Source organism: Trachinotus anak, unplaced genomic scaffold (genome assembly GCF_046630095.1).
Source record: "Trachinotus anak isolate AG129_WGS33_773 ecotype Australia unplaced genomic scaffold, CSIRO_AGI_Tana_v1 ptg000013l, whole genome shotgun sequence".
NCBI classification, from domain to species: Eukaryota; Metazoa; Chordata; class Actinopteri; order Carangiformes; family Carangidae; genus Trachinotus; species Trachinotus anak.
Genome location: NW_027273864.1, coordinates 6363867 through 6387860, shown reverse-complemented (window position 1 = coordinate 6387860; position 23994 = coordinate 6363867). Strand labels below are relative to the sequence as shown.

The window sequence follows — 23994 nt, the reverse complement described above, 5'->3', positions numbered from 1 at the left end:
TACTTAGCCCCGGGTCCTTCATATATCTTTTCCTGGCTGCATACATAACACATTTTTAATGACTGGTTACTTGCAAATGTACAAAATTATTTCATTTTCCTGCCCCCCCCCCCTCCCCACAATCCACGAGTGACCCCATGGTTGATATCAGACGGACAGGGAGGGGTTCAGGCAGACACTGAGGAAGCGTCAGGAAAAGACGACACATAAATATTTGGGCCAAAACAAACGGCGAGACAATACCTGCAGCTCCAGCTGTTGTACGACCTGCATTTGCACCCGACACTGGGCCGTGCTCCTGTCATCCAGGGCGTGCTCATTGTTAAGATGCCTGCGAAACAGAAAACAGAGAACACATGAAAAACTGATGTCAATTTCACGTTGACCGTCTGCAGCCTTTTAGATGTCAGAAACAAAAAGTCTTGTGATGTCCGGTTTTAATGACGCAACCTGGTAATTGAGGCACAATGCACAGAGACTATGTGGTGGTGTTTGGTTAAATATTATGCAGAGCTTCAACATAAAACAAACAGCGTGTTGCAAAGATTACACATACATGGCTGCAGAACCAGAAGAAATACTTCTTTTAACATATGAGAATGACACTCAATATTTCATGGCAGTCATGTCTGCTTCAACTCCAGCTCACAGATAATCCTTCAACAATTTCAGGTTGGACTCCTTTGCTAAATTATGCAGCAGCTCCTGATGTCATTTTCTTCAGGTTGAATTTGTCCTTTCTGGTTGTTTTTTTTTTTTTTTCTTAATTTTGTCGTTCAAATTAAAGTCATGAAGCCAAAAGCAGAGGACAACAGGACGAGGAGATGGGATCTGTCACAAACTTGAATTATGGATATAATTATGCGTGATTATTTTATACTAGGAAGATGTTCTCTTTTCCTGTACATTTATAACCAATCTAAATAAGTAGCTTGCCGAGAGCAGGCAGGGTTTTTTTTCCCGTGATTTATATAAAATGGTGGAGATAAGGTTCACGAGTGAAGGAAATATGATTGGAGGAATTTTATCAGCCGCCGCATGAATTACTGTTTGAAAATGCTTATGCAGGGGCATTTCATTAATCATTTAATCATAATCCGAGCAGGATGTTTGAACTGATTTCACAAATACCCTTTCATTTCACTACTTCATTATGCTCGCTAATGGATCCAATATATTATATATATCATAAATTATATCACATCTTCGGTGACCATGTAGGTCACTGTCACCAGGCTGGCGCCGGCAGACGGCGGCGGAGAGGTGTGTAACGCGTCTGCCTTTTCAAATGTACTTTTTCTGTCATTTACTGCAAATCAAAAATAGCCAGAGTCAACCTGTGAAGGCGCAGTGGCAGTGCTGTGGCGTTATGATGGCCCAATAAATTTGACGCCACTGTTTTATGTACAGACAACACATTTGTGCATTAAACACCACACATACACTCAGAAAACAGACACATGTGAGGGGGGAAGGAAAATTGATAGTTCTCTGCTTGAAATGGTGAAGGTTTCTCTTCAGCCGCGGCGTTTTCAACCTTGAGGTGAACGATTTAAATCTTTATGGGGAGCGTGGTCTCTTCCCACCTGCAGGTCTTCCTTTTGCGTTTTGATAATACATTTTTCAAAATGACTGTGATATATATTCAGCCCTTAGATGTTAATTATTGTGGCAAAAAAGAAATTAAAAAGGCATATTTAAAGAAAGCGTGGGCAATAACCTCCCTCTGCTGAAATCAATTCAGACTTCTCTGGGCTTTCCATTTGCTTGAGTCAAATAAATGCCCATTTAATTAAGTAGCTCAGAAAATGAAACTGGTAAACATTTCAGGACATCTTACTAAATTTGAAAGAAGAAAATAATAGGTAAAGACGTTTCAGCTTCAATTTAACTGGCACAGACTGAATTTTCAATGAAGGGTGGCCTACGTGAGCAGCTTTGGAATTTCTCTGTTCATAGGAGACATGTGCCCTGCTTCTTTTCATCCTTTGTTACATTCCACTTTATTTCTTCTAATGACATGGAGAGTCACAGTGCATAATTAATAGGAAATGAAATATTCAAATGGCCCTAATGCAGCCTTGAGAGGAGTGTCTGGACACGGGAGCAGGGGATACGGGGGAATTGACATCGAGAGAGACTATGAACGTTGGCATGTGTCACTTTCTGGACTTCAATTGAAGCCGCTTTTAAAAGCTCTCTGGCAGGATGACTGCCCCTAATGTAAATTGCCACAATAAAACAAGTTAAACAGACATTCCTGTAACAGTAGGCTTTTTGCATATCAGTTAGTTTGCCAACTGTCTTTTTTTTTCTTTTCTTTACAATTTCTAATTATATAGACTGAACCCAGAGCTTAAGGCTGTCTCTAAGCAAGGTTTATCTTCTTGACTCCTTGGTGGAATTTCAAATTAAATGCACACATCTTTACAGTCGTATTTACATTTAAAATGCTTTGCAAATTGATGTTTAAAAAAATAGTGATGACTTTTATTTCTACATTTATTACATATTTAAGGGATTTTTTTATTTTTGTATTTTTTTTTTTTACATTATTTTGTGTTTGGCTTATTTGTGTGTGCATGTGTGTTTGCAATGGTACAGGGCTGCATACCTTACAAACAAATGACTACATGGTCTGGGGGTGTGAGAGAGGTTTTTGTGGCCTCAGCAGACAGACAGTGCAGCACTAGAGGGCACTGCAGTGTTTCACTGACTCTGACCTCTGACTGGACACTGATGAGAGGGGTCCTGACCCCCGCAAAAAAACCAGGCTCTGCTATGAACCCAACCACACCCTTCTGTGCACCGATCCCGAAAACAGGAACAGGGATTTGGTGCTTTGTATTTGTCGAGATAGTGTGCCTAGGTATGTAATGTTTTCTTTAAAAGATAGAATAAATACACACACAGTTTAAAACAACATTTCAGTCCCGTGTTAGTTGTTACTGTTGGCATGTGGAGCTGAAATCTGGTTGACGTTAGAGTCCTCCTCACCTTTCTTTCTCTCTGGTACACAGTACACTGTGTTCTGCTGACTACACATTCAACTGACACACACACACACACACACACACACACACACACACACACACACACACACACACACACACACACACACACACACACACACACACGCGCACACATACAAACACACACTTATATTTTCAACATTTCTTCAAACCTTAGGAGACTTTTGTAAGAGCTTTATAATGTCTGATGTACTCTTTGTTTTTATTTTTGATTCTTTTTGGAGGCCTGTGGTATCAGTTGCTGGGTTTCATGTGGAAGTGCTTAAGGGTTTGAGAGTTAACACCTTGGTGAGCTGCTTGCAGTCTTGCCTGCTGTTAAACAAAGGCAGCTTTGTGGAGACTCTCCCCAAATGTTTTCTTAACATGTTCCAAGCAGTTTGAGCAGGCAACTAAAGTAAACAAGATGTTGCCATGATAAAAACACTTGTAAAAACATAGCAGAGTGCACTTGGAGACTTTTTCAGGCAGAGCTCTACCAGGCGCGCTGAATTTAATTCCCCTCTCTTCTATAAACAAAGGGTGAGGCAATGTCAGAATACAATAAATAGTGATGGATTTAAAGGGTCACTCCCAAAGCTTAAATATGTATGTCTACATGTGTGTGTATGTGAAATATGTGGGTTAATAACTGACTCTCAACAGGATGTTTATTAAATCAAAAATAAAATAAGTCACTGCCTCTTTTTTCATCCTAAACAGATCCTCCACCGTACAATCTAGTATCATAAGCTTTTCAAATGCAACCTGTGCTCAGAGTGGATTTATATAAATGATCAAAAGAAGATTCAAAATGTTGACAAAGACAGTCAAAACTTTCAGCAGCCTGTGAGGCGTCCCCTCTGCAGCACCTTGTGAGGAAACCATGTGTTTGCTGAGTGCTTGTTTTAGGATAATGGAATTGTGTCATATCTTGTTTAAAGTGCGACTAATCTGGGGTGACAGTGAGCCATTGATCTGCTGCCACGACGCAGATGTTTTCATCCTCCCCGTAACCAAGGCGAAGTTATGTGTTGGATTACCTAGAGCGCGCTGCACACCGGCTTGATTAGTGAACCAGGGGTCTGACTCAGACAGGAAATCGTGGTGCAAAACAAAGGCCTGTGTCAGGCCGGACAGGGTCGAACCTGTGACACTGTTCACACTGAAAAGATGCTACACAGCAGGTGAGGCTCTCTTAGCTGCAGCTGTCTTCGTCTACTGTACACTGGGATAATCTGAACATAGTCCTGAGGTTAAAGCAAAAAAAAAGTCAAAGAAGTAAAGCAGGAAAACTAAAATATAAAAAAAAATAGTAAGAAAGAAAAAGCTGAGCAAAGCAGTCAGACACACACACACACACACACACACACACACACACACACACACACACCAGTACCCCTGTCCAGTGACAAGGGCAAACATGCAGAGCGCCCTAAGTGTGGTCTGCCACAGATAAACATCCTACCGTTGTTTGTTTGGGAAAAACGGCCCCCGTCACCATGGGGACTGTACTTATCACAGGAATTAGAGGCCCATGCCGTTCTCAGAAGGAGACCCCGCCACAGTACCCTCGCCAAGAGAGGGCCAACCCAGGCAGCGACACTCAGGGATAACAACCAGCTTCACCTGTAGTGCCTCTGAGTTGCTGGGGGTCATAAAACGTGTAATCGAACCAACATGAGGACACACAAAGCACCTCTGACAACGACTTTGACTTACTTGAGGAATGACTGGAAATCATCGAATACTGCCTCACATCCAGGCCACTTGCAAACACCATGACCATAGAGAGGGTGACTGTGGTGGGAAGGCTCGTCTAGCGTGGATCTGGAAGAGAAATTCACACAAAGAGACACAGTTATCAAGAAACAAAGATCACAACTTTTCTGAAACACACACAGCTACAGGCCTGTGGCCACATAACATGGCAAAGGGTCAAGGACAATGGCATTGATGGTTAGCACCTCCCTGTGTGTACTATATTTTGCTTCCACTTAAAAAATGTTGACTTCTACTTGATCTCTGAGCCTTGGCCTGTATGGAGTCAGCACACCTGTGTGAACTCTGCTTGCTCTTCTCTTAAAAGAGGGGACTCGTGTGGTGAAAAGCACAACCAAATCAATATGTAATTATTTAGTATCACTGAGCCATGTTGCAATTCACTTTGATCAAGACTGCAAGGGGGCTCCCCCAGTCGCTGCCCGCTGCATCATGTCCCAGAGTCCACCTGGAGCAGTCTGTTCCACAACGTGAAACTCCCAAAAGCATGGGGCACTTTCACACCGTGCACAAACTGTAAACATCCCCGTCTGGTATCAATTTATCTACTGACCAATCCATGTCACCAGGGGCTGACAAGCATGCATCTATGGGTAGCGCGTGGCTTCGTACAATCAGTCTAAATAGCAGGAACATCCCTGAAAAACAAACTTTACAACATCTTCCATATGGCGAGAGGCGCACAACCACAGCTAACCACAATCAGTGCTGAGAGAAAGCGGCCTGTGTGGAGGCAGTGTCTGCGAGGGGAGCGAGACAGGCAGCCATATGGACACAGGCACTATACAAGACACACAACTTTCAGCTACAAGAGCCTGGGGGACTGGCCTATATCGCTACCACCTGTGCTTCTGGTGGCTCGTGAGCACAACGCTGCTGCTTCTCTTCCAGTCTGAGCCCTGCTTTAAGACAGCAGGCTGGATAGGGAGATTCATTACACCACAAACTGTTGTGTTGCCATGTGGGAATAACTCCAGCCACTAAAATCTCATTCATATACAGAGATTCAATAAGAGATAATGTCTAATACTACTACTTTAGGGGATGTCTTTAAGGATAGGGGAAAAATAAATACAGAAAATCATAAAATCTTGCACTGCTTAGCCAATCATCCATCTGCCGGGATTTAAAAATGGATGTAAAATGAATTAGTAAAAAAGAAAGTAATCTAACCGTGGTGTACCAATTCTGCAGGATTAAACAAACTAACGTTCAGATTAAAATCTCATTTGTATCAATGTTAGGAAAACCGTACCTCAAGTAGGAAATTTTAAAGGTCGTCACAGGTTTCCTTGTGTTATAATTACTTGCTTAAGAGTTCACATTGTTCATAACATGTGATAATTGCATTGCAATTAGAAAGCAGTCAAGCATTCATGAATGTGGTTAGCAGCTTTTTTTCTCCCTCTTTTTAAAGTCAGATTTTTTTTTATTCAATTATGAATTATGCATTCACATTAAGACCTCTGTTTTGATACAGCTAATAAATAGATGGCGGAAGACCTATAATAATGAGTTTTTAACAAGGAAATGTGTGGACTGGTGGAGGTAACACTGGTTTTTAATTTAAAGAGATCCTTTTTTAATTCTTTGCGAGCGGGCTTGTTGGTTAATTCTGTATTAATAAGATATTGAAATGTGGAGTGCGCTGGGAATCAGTGAGCACAAAGCGCGGTGAGGGGCTGGCGGCAGAAGAGCCCTTTTAAACGGTGGATAGCTAAACAGTAGTAAATGACAGAATTTACACCAAATGAGCTACATTAGTGTAATAGGAGAAGAGTGTAGGATTCATGGGGTTTTTTCCCATTTGAGAATATGTTCAGGAGGAAAAAAAAAATACTCAGCAGCTCCCTGTGTTGTGTTAAATTTGACTCCTGCACCCACGACAGGTCTGTCAGGATGTTATTATTGTCAGGCAGCCCGGGGGAAGAACACTCTAATGATCTTGTAACAGCGACGAGGAAAACCGTGTCATCAGCTTCCTTTAGAGGAGAAAGAACATTAAAGTGCCTATAGACCTGGACAGAAAATGTGTGAACCTTCCAGGTGTTGCGCTGTGTTTATGTGCAGACAGACAGGGGGAACCGAACACAAAGATGGCTTCAACATCTGGCAGTCAGTTGTTTTCTAGTTCACTTCTTTTGATGGGATGCTTTGGGCCATAAACAAGTCATGATCTATGGCATCGTGTGCTGATGGACTCAATCTATCAGCAAAAAGTGGGAAGATTGATGTCCGCCATGCTATAGGTCAGAGTCTGGTAGAGTCAGAGTCTGTGAAACCAGTCACAACACTCTCCTTCATTGCTGGTGCTGATGTTAGCCTATTCCCCTACGTCCTCCTCCTCCTCCCCCCTCCCTCCATGCCCACTCCCCTCTCCCTTCTTTACTCTCTAGGCTCTATACTTTATCCTTTCATACCGTCTTCTCTGTGCCACTGCATGCCTTACCCTAAATGATTTAATTATCATTTTTTTCTGGTGTAAGACAAATGAAAGGCAAGAGAGAGATGGGAGTGCTGTGCCAAATCTGATTATTTATCTCTTTAACAGATTGCTGTGTTACAGTCCCCGAGCTGTGGTTACTGATGGTTGTTGGGAGGCAAAGTGGGCCAAGTGCTTTGTGAGGATGCTCCCCCTTACAAACCTGATGCAGCACTGTATTGGGAATTTGTGTCAGATACAGATCAGGCACATTTCATTTAAATAAGCAAATCATTGAATAAAGATGACCTGGCTCACATGGGTATATCTCTATCTATGCATCACAGTTCGTGGGCTGCGAAACAACGTGCACTGACAGATTGAGTGACTCAGGCCCTGGTCATATCAGGGATGGTATTCAGACAAACAGAAACCTCAGCCAGCCCTGCCAGAGTGTTCTTTGAGACAACTAAAAGCAGAAACACGTGCCTCGTCTTCGATGTGTCAAACCGGCAGTGATTGAATTTCTCCTCCTTCCTTAAGACGGAAGTGCAAAGCCAGTGAGTGATTCCTGTGGATGCACTTAAGGTTTTAGTTGCAGGCGTCGTTGTGCCTGGGCAGATTTTATATGACACATGAAACTAACTACATGGTACTTAAGGCCTGCTGTAAACCAATCTGAAGCCAGTCGGGAAAACAGGCCCATCAGCAGAGGCTTGTTTCTGTTGCATGACAAAAGGACTTGCAAAACCGCATCAATTAAAAGTTCATTAAGTTCAGCACTGGGAGGATGAGTGGATGCTCTCTATTTACGCCCAGGCCGGCCCAGCCCATTATCTTCAACCTGATTATTCAAATCCCTGGATTATAACACAGACGTTTTCTCAGAGCCTTGCTTAGAATAATCATCTTTAATAATATTTCATTTTTCTTCCCATGGAGTCTGATTAGAATTGAGTCTGCATCTTCAAAAGAGAGGAATAATGCTCTTGATAGTTGTGCAATTTGAGCGTCACAAAATTAACACAAGCAAGGATTATTGGTTGTGTGAATCTCAATTTGCATCATTCAGCATTTAATAAAGGCTGTTTGTGCTCATTTTGTATCAGTCATCTGTTCTTAGTATTTGCTCAGTTGAAACTCTGGGTGGGTAATCCACGACTTCCTGTAGCAGATGGGGTGGATGAGAATCACCTGCTCGCTTTTCTGACAGATCTAAGATACTGCGAGAATATTCAGACTGAGACTGCCTTCTTCACTTAAGCTTGTGTTAAACTGCTGTTGACATCCTCTTTAATCTCTGACAGTCAGCGCGAAGCAGAGGGGGCTGCCAGCTCTTGCGTTATGTCTTCTCCGATGTTTCATGGAGCCCTCAGCTGAGGCTGGATCTTGCCTTTTCCTGCCATCGATGCTCACCTTGTTTGCTCGCTTGCGACAATGTGTGATGGAGTGAGCGAGTCAATATCCTCCCCTACAATTTGTCTTTAGCTGCACAAAAACCAGACATTCAGCCAGATGCTGAGTGAAGAACTGGAAGCCTGTGGATACTGTCAACTGTGGGAGCAGCTAATGCCCATTTTTTATTTTATTTTCCTCCCAGTGTCTGCGCTGGAAGATAACTTTGAAACACAGTAAAGAGGATGAGTCCATACAGGTAGTATGTCATCAATCTATTTAAAACTGATACCTGAAAAGAAATAGCTACTTTCTGTTTGTGTCTCTCCATCAGTGAATCATAATATTTCTTCTTGGTGTCACTCACATCCTCTCTACATCCCCCTCGTTGGCCCCCGACTACCAACCCCTTTTCACCTCCAAAGGCCTGCTGGTTTACTGTGCTAAACATGTTTTCATCCGCATTGCTTTCATAATGACGTGTAGGTTTTGATCACTGAAACACAAGTCAGATGTTATGCAGTGAGCTCATGGTGCCTGGAGGCTCCTCACTAGCAGTTCAAAGATCAGGCTTTGGTGCAAGAAAACAAGCAAATGTGTAAGATGCCAAATTAATTCCTTCCTTAAAGACACACACACACACACACACACACACACATACACACACACACACTCAGCTTGGAGAGCAAATGCCTTTCATAGATGATTCATGTTGCACATATGATACCCCTGTTTGTTTTGTTTTAGCATATAATGGCTTGTTGTTCTTGCTATGTTATTTTTTTTAAATTCCTGAACTGACAGGTTGATTTAACATGTCAACAAGTTCCCAGTACACAAGGAAATGTTTTTCTTTTCTCAAAAGATGCTGGAAATCCAAAAGTCACAGCTGCACCTCAACTGAAACAATAGCAGGAGGGGGGTCAATTCCCTGACCCCGGCATTAATAGTATAGTGACTGCATGCACATTTCTCCAAATCCCTGTGTTCCTATAAAATCCCAAACCACATCCAGCAACACAGAAAACTGAATGTGTTGGCCTTAATGCAAATAATACAAATAAAACTATAAATTAAAAGTAATCGGTGCAAACCATTAAGGAGGGGTCCATCAACTGAGGCCCTGTGAGAAACAGCTATTTTAAATGGGGATATATGGCACATCTGTTTGCTTTAGACAAAGATGACAGTGAAGCCTGTTTCACCAGTTTAATTACCTGGTGTAGGTGGCAAATGACTTGAGGAGCAGTGCTTTGGAAAACTACTGCTGTAGAAAAGTGTGATATTTCTGAGCTTGTATCTCTCCACTGACCCATGTTCTCATTGTGAGCTTGCAAAAAAGGATTTAAGACACATGCAAATAAAAGAAAGGAAAAATATCTATATAGATATATAGAAGTCTTGCAGGTGGAGGGACTCACCCTTCTCTCTTGTGACTCATGTATTGCCCATTGGTGGAGGCGTGCTGGTTGAGAAGTGGGTTCTTTGGCGGTGCCGGGGAGGACAGGTCGAGGCCCCGGTGGCCGTTGTTGCTGCTGTTGTTGTGCTCCTCCTTCACGTGAGCATTTGTCACCTCCTTCCACAGTTGCTGCAGCTCTGCTGGAATCATGCCTGAGACAAACAAATTGGATAATTAAATCAATTAACAGCTAATCCAACTCTCTTCTTCATCACTTAATTAAATCAAAGCGTCTGTAAACAAAGCCGAGTATTAATTAGAAAATATTCCACTACAGGGTAATGCACTGAGAGCTCTTGCCTCCCCCCCTCTCCCTCCGCCACCTCCTTCTCTTCCTCCCATTTTCCCTGTGATCTGAAGCGTGTTTGTATACACAAATCCCTGGCATTCACGCAAATTTCATGCCCAGAGTAAATAATTAACATCCAGACAAGGCATGAAATCTGAATAATCACCATCATTTTCTCTCAACAACAGAGATGTGCAGAACACACACAACAAAAAGTTTACAATAGCAACACTAGAAAACATCCCACCCCTGCCTTCTTGAGAAACAGGACCCTGGGGTAATATTCTCAAAAGCGCATTAATGTGCAAAATACTTAAAGCTCTGCACCGCCTCCAATTGACACAGAAGACTTAAACCTCATTTAACAAGTCAAGCACACTGCAGCTCACACAGCCCTTTGAAAAAAAATCCCTTGAAGACAGAAGACATTTTTCTGTATACTGGAGACACAGCCACAGAGTGCGTGTGTTTTTTTATTCTGCTTATGAGTGACAGCAATCCCTACACCATGGGCCAGGGTTGGGATGAAGAAGGATAATGCTGTGTTTGTGCACCCCATTTTCTATGTCTGAGAAAAGAGAGCCTTTGTTGGCACACAATATATGTGTCCATCGATGGCGTGTCTGTTAGACGTCTGTTTGACTTGACACAAATGAGGATAAAGCTGATATGTAAAATAACATTACGCCTCTTGGTTGCAGAATCTGTGGCTATTTGTATTTTCAGTCATAACATAATGCATATGGGTAACGGGTACTGATTTTAATAGCCTACTGAAAGATCTAAAAGGCGAGTATGTGTGGATTTGTATTGAGTATTCAGATCCCTGGTTAAATAAGCCACATGTTTGAAGCATGGTGAAAGAGGCCCTTGGATATGTGGTGAATTTAACCACAGAGCAAATGGGCAAGACCACTCGTTTAACATTACAATTAATTAAATCCATTCTCAAAATGAGAACTGGCAAATGGAAGATGATTTGCACATGCTTATCTACTTGGGTTTATATTCTCCGGATCCCCCTCCCCTCCCCGTTTCTCATCAGCAGCTCTATAGATACTAGAAGTGCTCCTTTCAAGCAGCAGATTGTAATACATTGTGTGCAAAATGCTTAGTCTTAATTTATTCCTGTTGTGGAAAATAACTGTGAGGTGAAGATCTCAATACGATCAGCAAAAATATTTTTAATTTGATAAGCTACTAAAGATTTTAATTATGCTGGTAATGGAGAACATTGGCCTAATGAGGCGGAGGACTCCAGAGAGACGCAGGGGCTAAGAACTGTGAAATGAGTCTGATAGGATTGCTGTAAATTCACACTAGATCGTTTGCATATCAAAGAGCAGGAAATGATTGCAGGACAAATCAATAACCTTTCCACGTTCCAAGGAGCGTCTTTCCTCATTCAAATATTTCAACATACTCGCTCTATTCTGCCTGCCTGTATTCTCCCTTATTCTCTTCAATGCCTTGATGTGCCCTAATCGAAGTGTACATTCATGACAGGCTAAACATGCTTAATATTGCAGTCTGTGTTTTTAGCATGCTAATCCAACGCTTGCTGATTTCCAGTTGCGTTATCAAAGGATCCATTGTTGTTTTGATGGTGTAAGGAGAGTTTGGGAGAAAAGTTCTTTTTTTTTGTTGTTTCTGTTTCTTTCCTGTGATGGCTGGTTTGGAAGGGGAAGGTCACTGGTGATGTGAGTGTCCTGTGCTCCGACAGTGGGACCAATCATTTTCCCCCCACTTGGTGCCCGGTGACAGTGGGCGATGTATTTTTAGCCGATGTGCTTGACAGGGCGGCCCACACTGGCTCAATTACCCAGCAGTCCTGGTGACCCCGACACCACTGTTTACTCAGATGAAACCGCAGCGGATAGACCCGTCTGATGAGAGAGCTAACGGAGTGGGACCAAGCTGTCTCTTTCTGGATCTAGTCCATAGTTTTATTGCTCTGTTTGCCTCTTCCCTTGTTCTTCTCGTTCCTAACCCCAACCTCTTCAAACAACAGCTATGGCTCACGATTCACATAAATGACAATAAAATGTCATTACACGAATGTCTCAGCAGGTATTATATTTTGTGTTTTGACAAAACGCATTGAGTTTCTCTCCATCTGATTACTGTGGGACACATAATGACATTGATCTGTAAATCCTCTTTCTTGGGTCCCCGGTTTGTCCATCCTTTAAATGCCGGATTGGTTTATCTTTCCTCTTTCCATTTTTCAACACAACTATTCCACTCATTACGACTGGGAAATACGGACAAGCACTTTAAAAAATGTATGTTGTTGGGACACTTGATTGATCACCGGCCTCCCAACTCAATTTTACCTCTGCAGGTAGCTCTGGCACCGAGACAGGCCGAGCTCTTCAACCTTTTCCTGTCCTTGTCCCCCTGTACCCAGGTGACCATGTTCAAGCAAGCAGAAAGTTGATTTAAGGTTCATAATGACATCAGTTGCAGGCCATCATCCCCCAAATAAAAAATGGCCCCCAGTGCTCTCGGCTCTTTAAACCGAGCTGTTACTTCTCACACACAGTGCCAGTGCCATGGGGGGACAGTGACATCGCTATTAGTTTATTGTTCCGTCAGGCTGGGACCTTTACTGCACCCCTGTTTATGTTGCCGTAATCACTGGCCTGCTGATGTGCACCCCTTAGGCCTGAAATATGTCCTGTCCTAATGCTGCAGGAACTATTACCAGTAGCCCACTGCTGGATGTATCAATCACTGACAGGTCAGTCGCATTACCCGCCGCTGTCCCTGATGTGCTGCTGTTCTGTGAGCACTTCATGGCTCGCCACATTCTTTGCTTTCATATTACCGACAAATTTGTCTTGTCACTGTCCCACTGGCCTCTCCTCGACAGCTTAAATGATGTTGTGCGGCTATCAGAACTCACTCTCTTGCAGAGCAACCTCGGAGGGTGAGGGGTCGTTTTAGCCAGGATGTGCACAAACACTGACCACCTCTGTGACACACACAAACACATGCACGCATGCACGCACACACACACACACACAAATACACACACAGTTACACGTACATAAGCATGCAAACACACACATACAACACCTGAGCAACCACTAACTCACTTATCAGGTCAAGAGGACAGGCTTTTTGCTGGGGGGGGGGGGGGGGGGGGGTGGATCAAATTTATATTTATGAGAGTTATATCCTCCCCAAACACATTGTTGTAATTTATAACAGATACCGTCTGGCCGCTTCCAAGACTTTGAACATTAATGTCAAAAGAATTTACGACAAGAGAAACAATTTATACTCCAGATAATGCGACAATTGGTTTTCTCTCAAAACTGCTATCTGCAAGTTTATACTTAATTAGTGCTATCAAATTTTGAAAGGCTTTTTTTTTTTTTTTTTTACAAATGCATTCCTTCAGTCCATCATTTTGGCAGAAAATACTCATCTGTCTCAGCCAACAATTTGGCAAAACAGGAAACTGATGCAAAAATAAGCTGCATCATAGTACCAAAAGTGCAAAAAGAGACTGCACAAACACTTTTCTTTAATTCCTCTGTTACAGTGACGTGTTATTTGAAAACCTTTTGTCCCTTTCATTGTCTCAGCACATGAAATAAAGGGTATATAGTGGATTGCATGTGATAACACTGGCCTTTTAAAAATAATTACACTGATATCTACATTTTGAAATGAAAGAAATTAAAATCATGTGTTAAAAAGTCACGCCAATTTACTGCCCCCAAGTTTGAATCCATAATCACTGAGACCCAAACAGAGCGGATCAACTCATCACTTCCGACGCAGTGCTAACTGCTAGCTGAATATTGCAGATTAGATCTGAGCACCATAGGCCTGGCCCGTTGATGCATGAAAGAGTTTAGTGATGTGGAAAACAGAAAGGTCATCAATAACTTCAAACAGTCAAGCAGAAAATGTGTAGAATAGGAAGACAAACTGGAGGCCTGAAGCACAAGCCTAAGTGTTGTAACAGCTGTCAGAGGCACAGAGTTAACCATCAATGGATTGCGAGGGCAGACTAACCACGTTTGACTGGTTGTAACAAACTGAAACAATCAACTAATTGTACATAGGGAGATTCACTTCCTCGTTTTTATGTTTATGCAAACACCCCTGAGAAATGATCCTGGTACAGTTCATTTGAATGCACTGTTAAAAGGGAAATTTCCTGATCAGAATAAAATTACAAAAAGAGAATAGAGAATTAAAAGTAAGATTTTCTCTTTGACAAAGAATTTTTTCAACAAAAAATATTTACACTATAATTTCACTTTGTCCATGGCACTTTGTTGGGTATGCTATTGCACTGAAGCAATGCGCAGTTACTACTTCTGTTTTACCATTTGTTGATACAGCTGAAGGAGAAATTAAGCTCACGTTGTGATGTATCAGTTCTCCATATTAATGTAAATAATAAGCAGTTTTAATAGAACAGAAGTTTTAATGGAAACTGAGCATCCATAACAAAGTGTGAAAGCTGTTTAAAAAACTGGTAAGGTATAAATTATATAAATTCAATACGGCTGCTCTCTTGATGAGGTGCAATACCTTGAAGATATGTGGCAATGACACACTATAAACAGGATGTTCTGGGACTGTTGTGAAATCCATCAAAAGTACAATACCTAGCCATATCACCCATATAATGCTTTACTCAAGGGGTGTGTGAGTGTTTGCCAGACATCTGACACAGAGCAATTGAGCAGAGCACACTCACAACACAGCGGCGCTCCACGCCTGTGCCCATGGCAATCGTCTGCGAGCGGATGAGTGATTCCATACCCAGTCCAAACAATAACACCACTGTACAAACCCTGTTTGTGTTTGCCTATTACCTAAGCACCCCCAACCCCCCACCTAAACCCTCCTGTTTTTATCGCCCTTATCTTGTTATTTCAAAACTGTTTGTCTTAGCTGGGAATGAATAGTCAATGTCATGTTCTAAATCCCTTATGACGGCGTCTTTGTCATGAGGGTGCCACTCCTTAACAAAATATTAAAGGATAAATAAAGAAATAAACTTCCTGGCCAAACAACAAGTATTGACCGCCTATCGAGTAACAGGCGGTTTCACAATGACAAGTTCACTGGCAGTTTGCGAACAATAGATCCAGTCTTCCTCCAGGCTGAAGGAGGCTGCCACCAGGATGTCAATCACAGACACAGGACAGAGAGCTGAAGGACAAAGCATGGACAGAACCCCCCCCCCCCCCAAAAAAAAAACCAACCTGTTCTTCTTTACTTTTACTTCTACTGTCTGGTAATGATCATAATAAGTACAAACTACCAGAAGTTTCAGTTTCAGTAAACAGAAGAGACTCTCCCAGACAAGAGGTGTAAGATGCCATTTAGGATATTATAGATGTGTTGAGTGAGGATTTACAGCAGGTGTGTCCTCTGTGAAAGCATGTACAGTATGTGGTTTCATACTTAAGTGGTGCATTGTTCACTTTGAATAGGCAAATTTGTGCTTGTATTGTAGCAGGGCAAGAACAGTGGCAGATAAAACCACTCTGAACATACAGTGATACACCTACACAAGACACAATGCAAATAGAGACTGTTGGTAAAGATAGGAACTGAATCTTAAAAAAAAAACTACTGCACCAATAGCTCTGCATTATAGTCAAAGTCAAAGTGATCCCATGAAGGGTTTAGGTTTTTGAAGGTCCACAGGAGTACTAACATGTTACAGTTACAGTATAAATAGGACCATCTCTGTGCCAGAAAAGGTCCAGTGTTTCTCTCTAAACTCTTAGAGATTAAAGGCCTGTGAAATTACATTCATGTCCTTGATGATCATATGACTCAACAATTTCATGTAAGCCAAAAACAAGTGTCACTGTTACTTTAAAATCTGATTAAAATCCTCCTACGCTGTAACTGAATAATTTCTCTTAATAAATTTGTAAGTGGAATTATCATTATTATAAACACACAGTCACAAGCTGCGTTCAGGGACAAACTCCTAAAACAACAGATGAAGGAAGTCAAGGCCAGGATCATCCAATGTATCAATAAACATCTTTTATCAGTAGAACCGCAATCTCCATTGTTTTTTTTCTCTAATGTTTACCTAACAGCAGGCCAAATCTTCAGTTTACATCGACTAACAAACTTTAGCACGTGTAATCACTGATAGTGGAGTAAAAAGAGGTTGGATCATCCCAAGACACAGACAAAATTCTTTTATAATCAATAAATAGTGAACTGATGGAGAGGAGGTTTTGGAGACTTTTGTAGGGTGAATACTTCATATACAGTGCTGTAATATGATGTACTGACCCTGAGTGAGGGAGTGCAGTGGCAGGCCGGCCTGTCCGGGCTGGATGGTGAGCAGCCCCTGCCTCTGAAGGTTGAGCAGATGCTGCTGCTGGACCTGCTGGACCTGCAGGAGCTGCTGCTGGAAGGCCAACTGCTGTGCTGACACCTGCTGCTGATGGTGGGACAGAGGCACAAAGAGGCACACTATCAGCAAAGACACATACAGTAATATAGAGGCACAACAGCCAGCGCAAACACGTGAAGATGAATTTCAGGTTTGCACATAACTGGATTCATGTATGCTGCTGAAGAATCACATTTTAAGTTCAAGGCCACAGGGTTCATAGTTCAGGTTGTAAAAATAAACATGTTCATTCATAAAAAGTTTAATGGATTTCACACACAAAATAGCACAGGGGAAGTTTAATAAATTTCATGCCTTTGGTGTGGGTTTGTCTGGGCCCACTTAAGACAGGTGGACTATACATCTCTCTCTCTCTTAATTAACGAGGAGTCGGGAGGCAAATGACAAACAATGAAACAACATAGTTAATCATTCATAATAAGAGCCACAGGAATTTAATTACAGCCATTCATAATTCAGCAAACAACGTGTGACTAAATCAAAGTGCTTAATAACCACCCTGGCAACTCTCACAACTCTCCCAGGCATGGCGCTGCGCTCTGGGATACTCTCTTCCCCCAACCAGCACAGCAAGCTGTGTTCAATCACCCACTGTGGACTGACTGAGGGATAGTTGCTTTGTTGATCTTACTGTGCTACAGCTGTTTCATCAAGACACATTTAATGAAATACTGGTGTGTCCTCGCTGATTTTCGGGTTGGGGGATTTGGCTCTGAAAAGTGAAACGTGTGAACTTTGATATGATGAAAAAGTGATATGAGAGTGCAGAAGAAAATAGAAAGGAGAAAAAGACAGACAGAGTCAGAATAATAAATAGAAGGAAATTATCTAATATCCCCAATCTCCTATGAGTCAAAACAAATGAGAGATGCTATTTACATAACAAGGGCACAGAGCAGGGAGATGACTTTTAACCCTTTCATTAATCCCTGCTCTCAACAAATCCACAGTCCATTCACCAAAATGTCTCGTTACTGTAAATCTGACAACAAGATCTATCAGGACACCTTCTGTATTTTCTAGCAGATAAGGATAAAGTAAACACGCCTGAGACTCAACAGGATACCAGGCCTGTTTATGAGTACACAAGGCCAGTTGTCAAGCGGGCTGGAGGAGAGGAGGGGGCACTAAAAGCAGTGCCTGGGCTGCCAAGCTGTGCACCGCACCCTGTTACCAAACACAGGATACACCACTTTGTTTACTTCTCACAATTGAGTGCATACAAAAAAGGTCTCGGTGCAACGCGGCTGTCAGGTCACTTGCTGGCGGCTCTGAAACCACTGAAACAGCCAGATAAAATATGTACCCCCTCCGCCCACCCCCATTCTGCTTGTCAAAAGGTTCTAGCGGCCTTCCTTTCCCTTCCTCTCCCTCCCTCCTACCCCACACCCAGCCTGCTGCTCCTGCGTTGGCTCACTAAAAATAAAGCTCTGGGCAGCGCGGGTCTATTACAGCAAGCGGGGTCGTCTCATTGGATCAATCAGGGGAAGAAGGCGCTTTTGACAGTGCTAGCAGAGGGTCATAATTGAGGAGTAACCACACTCATTCACAGACTCATCTGTGATCTAACCCAAAACGAGAAAAGAGAAGAGGAGACAGGGAAAGAAGAGACGGACACGATAGAGATCTCACAGAGGCTGCAGCGAAATTTAGGATGCAGGTGGCCTGTGACTTTCTCTGATGTGTTCTATTTATGAAAGGTGGTTGGTTCTTTTTATGAAAGGTGGTTGGTTCTTTTTTCCCAGTCATCACCGCGAGAGAAGTTGCTCATGTCGTCTGAGGTTTTTTGTTCTTCAACTCCTCCCTGACAGCCTGAGACAAAGATAATAGTACCACAGAGGTGGGAGTTCACAAGTAACAATGTCTTTCATCAAAACGCTAAATAAACAGAGGGTGGCTTTTAAGAAAAAAGGAAGAAAGAAAAATCAAGTATTGCAAATGAATTTAACTCCTCTCTCCTTTCACGTTTTTTTTTTTTTTCTTCTGGTCCCATCAGCTGACAGGAGCTCCTGTGTGCTCCCAGCAGGCAGACACATTAAAAACCCCAGACCCAATAGACCAAATAAGAGGTTAACAAGAAGTGGCACGAGGGAGAGAAAAATACAGTCCCTGACAAATGATAAAGAGTGGCACTGGCAGGCCTTTATTGTCAAGCTTCAAATATAAAGTTAAAGATCTTTGAAAAACTAAATTTTGATGTCTTTAAAATAAAAGAGGCACAAAGCAACAACAGGGGGTTATTGTCTGGCAGCCACAGGGGAGTCACTGCATAATTCTTATTCTGTCTTTTGATGGCTGCTAGAAATGCGACTGAAAAAAGAGAGAGCGATGGGGAGAGAAAGAAAACATCGGCAGAGGGGGAGAGCCTCTCGAGGCTGCATCCATTTCCTGTGATCATACATAATATGCTTCAAAAGTTGTTTTTTCTTTTATTCTCATGCTCCATTCAACTGATCAATTGCACCTCCTCACCACCCTCCTCACCCCCCCCCCCCCCCCCCCCCCCCCCACACACACCCCCCCCTCTCCCCCTTTCTCCCTTGCTCCTCTAGTGTTTACATCAGATGCGACTTGGTGACAGGCCCTATCTGAGGCCGAGGAGCTCTGCTGTCATGTTGATTTATGGGAGCATCACACCACAACTTGTCCAAACTGAAGCCCGCAGTTCATTAATTAGGGAGCTACGACTTTGAAGTTGGGAGCTACGACAGCACACGGACTTGTGCGCGTGTGAGCACGCGTGGATGTGTGCGTCTGCTTTTAACATTGGGCTTAATTTTCTATGCTTCCTCTCTCCTCTCCAAACACGGAACTCAACGGGGACAACAGCAAAAAAATTCCCAGATTGTCTTTGAACTTCTTCTGACCGCACAATAATAATTTGCTTTGTCCACAGTGATGCCTGTATCCGCCAGTCATTAACACGCATTAAGCTGCTGCCTATGAGCAAGCCCCGCTGTACTGGAGGGAGCAAAGGAGAGAGAGAGAAAGAGCGAAGAAGATGGAGAGAGAGAGAGAGAGAGAGAGAGAGAGAGAGAGAGAGAGAGAGAGAGAAACTCAACACAGGCAACAAAGCTGGGAGCGCTCTCTGCACTGATATCTCACAATTACATGCCTTCTCTTCCTCTGCCATTTCCATGTTAATTACAGAGAAAAGCCTCTCAGATTTATATGCTCCGTGTTCCTGCCTTTCTCCCTTCTGCCTTTCATTATGTCCTACACGAGGCTCACAGGAGCGGTCATCTCTTTGTTGCATTGGACACTTGTTTACTTGATAAAAAAAAAGATCTAGAACAATGAGCTAAGGCTCAGGCTCTGTAAAATGTTATACACTTAATGTGGAGACGCTTCCAGAAAAAGAGACACCGTATTCTTAGCACAGTATCAGTCAGTTGTTACCATTTATCCAGCAAGTCTGACATGCTAATCAGAAGCATGAGTGCACTTGATTCTCCCCCTCTCTCTCTCTGCTTTAACCACAGTCTGGAAGCAGATGGGGTTGAGGGAGGGGGAACACACATGCCTTCCATGCTCTGTCTGGCCAACGGCTTTGGTAATGGCAGGCGGTTGGAGTGATGTCAGCCTACCTCTTTACTCTGCTTGCTGCCTGCATGCTGCTGCTGTTGCTGCTGCTGCTGCTGCTGCTGCTGTAGGAGCTGGAGGTGGAGCTGTTCCTGCTGCTTCTTGTAGAATTCTTGGAGTTGCTGCTGCATAAAAGACGGGAAGGCGACATGTGTGTCAAAGTCTGTCAGTCACAGAAACTCAGCAGTGGGTTTTGCGAGAATTTTCAATACTTTGAGGAATGTTATCTTTGAGGCTTGGGGAAAAAAAAATGAAAAGAGCAGCAGTTCAAAGTGAATTTATCTTTTGTGAAATGCTATACATAAGAAGATTTTTCATTCCAAAAAAGAGACATCCACCATTTGAAAGTTGTGATACTTTGTCTGCTGAAATGATTCATGACGGGGGTGTCGGATGTACATTACCTGCTGTAACATGAGGGCCTGTTGCTGCTGGAGAAGAACCTGGAGCTGCTGAGGGCTCAGGACTTGCTGCTGAAGGATCTGCTGCATCTGCTGTGGAGTTATCACTTGAGGTGTCATCATAGCCACTGAAACTGGAACCTGCACGGACACACACACATCGAGCACATGCATGTCAATAAACATTACCCACCAGTCCACAAACACCGCACTGAACTGATGCATGAAACATCATGCATTATGGTATTATGTATTTAAATAATACATAATACATAAAAACAATAGTAATAATTATATACATACAAACATGGTATATAGCTATGATGCTAGCTTGCTTTTGACTGGAATCTACAATTAATCTCAAGTGTCATCTTCAAGTGTTAAAAACTGCACATGCCCTCCAACAAACACACAAACACACAACATATCAACGCCTCAAACCATTATGACACCACACCAGACTGAGGCGGGCTAAAGGACAGCTGGACGTGGATTGCGCCTGTGGAGTAAACAGCCAGCTGTATCCACCCCAACCTCCATCACCCGACCTTGCCCTCTCACACACAAACATTTCGACGTCATATGATCCGCGTCTCAGAGCTTGCCATTTACACAACGTGGCAAATATGCCATACCTGAGGAAGTGAAAGACTTCCTTAAAAAATGCTGCTGTTCACACACCAATGACATGTCATGTGAGAACATTTCATTAGAGACGCTGTCAACAGCGATCTATTATTGTGGAGATATAGAGTGCCTGGAGGAGGAGCCACGATGAAGAACACGCAGGCCTCTAACTAACTCCCAGTAGAAAGGTGTGAGTGCATGACTCCTCAAAACAAGTGATTTGTTGTGACACTGAAAAGAGCCCCCACAGTTGTCAGGGTGCCTTAATTGCTCCGGCGGCGTAGGGGACTCAGAGTGTGTCTGGATGCTGCCACTCACTACTATGATGTGCGGTACAATTAAAAGCTCCTTCCCTGGATGTTTGTGTGACAAACAGCAACTAAGATGTACTCGATAGTGCTGCGTCTTTGCAATTGTCAAGACGTTTTGGAGATGGTTCTTTTGTGTACATGCACATATCCATAAGCATGTATGTGCCTGAGTGTGTGTTAGAGTGTGCCTTCTGTCTCTCAGGCTGATGTCAGCAGCTGATAGAGCGGACATAACGGGTGACAGTCTGTCTTCACCAAGGTTACCCAAATTGTACGGCCGCCTTATAGCTAATGACACCCCTTTGAATTTTTCATGCATTTCTGAATGTAATTTAGCTGTTTAAAATCTTGTCCGGTAACTAAGGGGCTTTTCTTGACACATACCCTGCATGCATATTACCTTATTCATTCTCCCCATTGCAGCATAAAAGAAAAACAAAGCACTGCCATAATGAACAGCTTGTACGACTAACGCAGAGGAAAGGGCAGTGATGTCAAATAGGACGGACCAGCTTTTGATGCTCTCCGTTAACTTTATTGAGTAGTGCCAGACTACATTGTGCTGTGTTCTTCTGGCCCCAAGAGAATGAAGGAGGCTCAGCCCCACCCAGGACTAACACACACTTCACATTTCTCATTTTCAGCACCAGGCATAGAAGCGCAAGGAAGAAAATGCAATATTAATTCCCCCCTGTATTATGTCTTAATATGCAGTTCATCTTGACTTTTGCACATGACTTGTCCTGTCATTTGAATAGCCTCGGCCTCCCATTTCCTAATTTCACAGTCATTATCCACTGAAGTCCTTTTTTCTGGGCATCGCTAATTTTGATTAACTATTTTGAAGGTCAACCAAGCAGCCCTGTCTTGCTGCATGCAAGTGTCATACATGCAAGCGCCACATGTGATATGATATATAGTTCCCATCTAAATATGACATTTACCTCCCACGCACACCAAGGATAAATAAATAATAATGCCCCTTTTTTTTAAAGCTTTACTTTAACTACATGCATTAAAAAATCTACTCCATATTTGTCACGCTCTATTTTTTACCACCGTGTTAAAACAGTAAATTCAGTCATATTTTCAAATGTGTAATCATTTTGTCATGCCATATTATACAGAGTGTGATGTGAAAAAGGGGAGAGCAAACCTCAAGTTAACGCAGAGGTGTTTACGCACTTAACCAGCTCTCAATAGCTGCCAATTGCATCACAAATTACACCGTCTTAATTCTTTACACCTGAGGTGTGTATCTCATCATGGTTTCACACTTCGCCTTGTCACGAGCGTCTCGCTCACAGTAACTACAGCTAGAGCAGCTTCCTCTGTGCACAGCCCCAGCAAGAGGCTATTACAGACCCCCATTTTATTACCCATTACTACTGAGGTCATTAGCAGCAAGAGGGATTGTATGCTTCTTAACCTATTGATCAATGTAACTACTACCATTTAATCCTGTGCTGAAGGAGTGAAAATCTGCCTAAGACTGGGTCCTATTGAGAGGAAGGGCGGGAGGGAGCACTTTAACTGAAAAACATTGCCCTGGCCCCTGTATCATGCCCATTTAACGCAAACACAGGACGCCAGTCGCCATTTAGAGCACTCCCATATGGTGCACTCCCTTATCTCTTGGATAACATCATGACTCCAGATGATCCACAAAAATATATCACCATCTAAAGATAGTCTAAAAGAAGGCTCGTACTGGGCTAATAACTGGTGGGATCCACTGAGCCCAGCTCTAATCTACTCCACCAATATGAGGGTGTGAAAAAGAGGACATTCTGAGGATGCCAGAAATAGCTGATGTTTATGAATTTCACAAAGGTGTGGTGCTCTCCAGGTGCCTCCCATACATAAACATTCAAACCTGGAACATTCTCACACAGCTGCAGAGTGACTGCAGGCAATATACTGTACCAGCACAGGCCTGCTGGCCAAACACACACACACACACACACACACACACACACACACACACACACACACACACACACACTCACAAATCTAAACTGTGGCATGTTAACTGTCACAAGCACATACAGGCACATGTGCAGCCCATAACACACTGTACATTTTCCATATAGAGCATGATTGTCTGCTCGCACTGCATACTCAGTATAAAAATAGAAAAATATGCATGGCATTAAGGAACTTGTAACGCAAAACACTAACATGTTTTTCTATTTAAAACAATGACAAAACATTTTCCAAATATTCCTTTTTGTAAAGAATACGGTGCATTCGTTTCATTCATATCATGATTCTCTGAACAGCCTCAACATGCACACAGA

At 42.7% G+C, this 23994-nt stretch overlaps 1 protein-coding gene across 25 annotated transcripts in view; it reads right to left on the bottom strand.

Moving 5' to 3' along the window:
- foxp1b (forkhead box P1b) overlaps positions 1–23994 on the bottom strand; it is a 157416-nt gene that overhangs the window by 16375 nt on the left and 117047 nt on the right. For 21 of the 25 annotated variants that reach the window (XM_071494830.1, XM_071494832.1, XM_071494837.1 and 18 more), the window contains 6 exons: positions 20760–20897; positions 20361–20480; positions 16650–16800; positions 10029–10218; positions 4731–4838; positions 244–331 (listed from right to left, as the gene is read on the bottom strand). In XM_071494830.1, the coding sequence (XP_071350931.1) occupies positions 244–331; positions 4731–4838; positions 10029–10218; positions 16650–16800; positions 20361–20480; positions 20760–20897 (795 nt within the window). The remainder of the gene's footprint in view (positions 1–243; positions 332–4730; positions 4839–10028; positions 10219–16649; positions 16801–20360; positions 20481–20759; positions 20898–23994) is intronic. The other 4 variants (XM_071494850.1, XM_071494852.1, XM_071494851.1 and 1 more) reach the window with 3 other exon arrangements.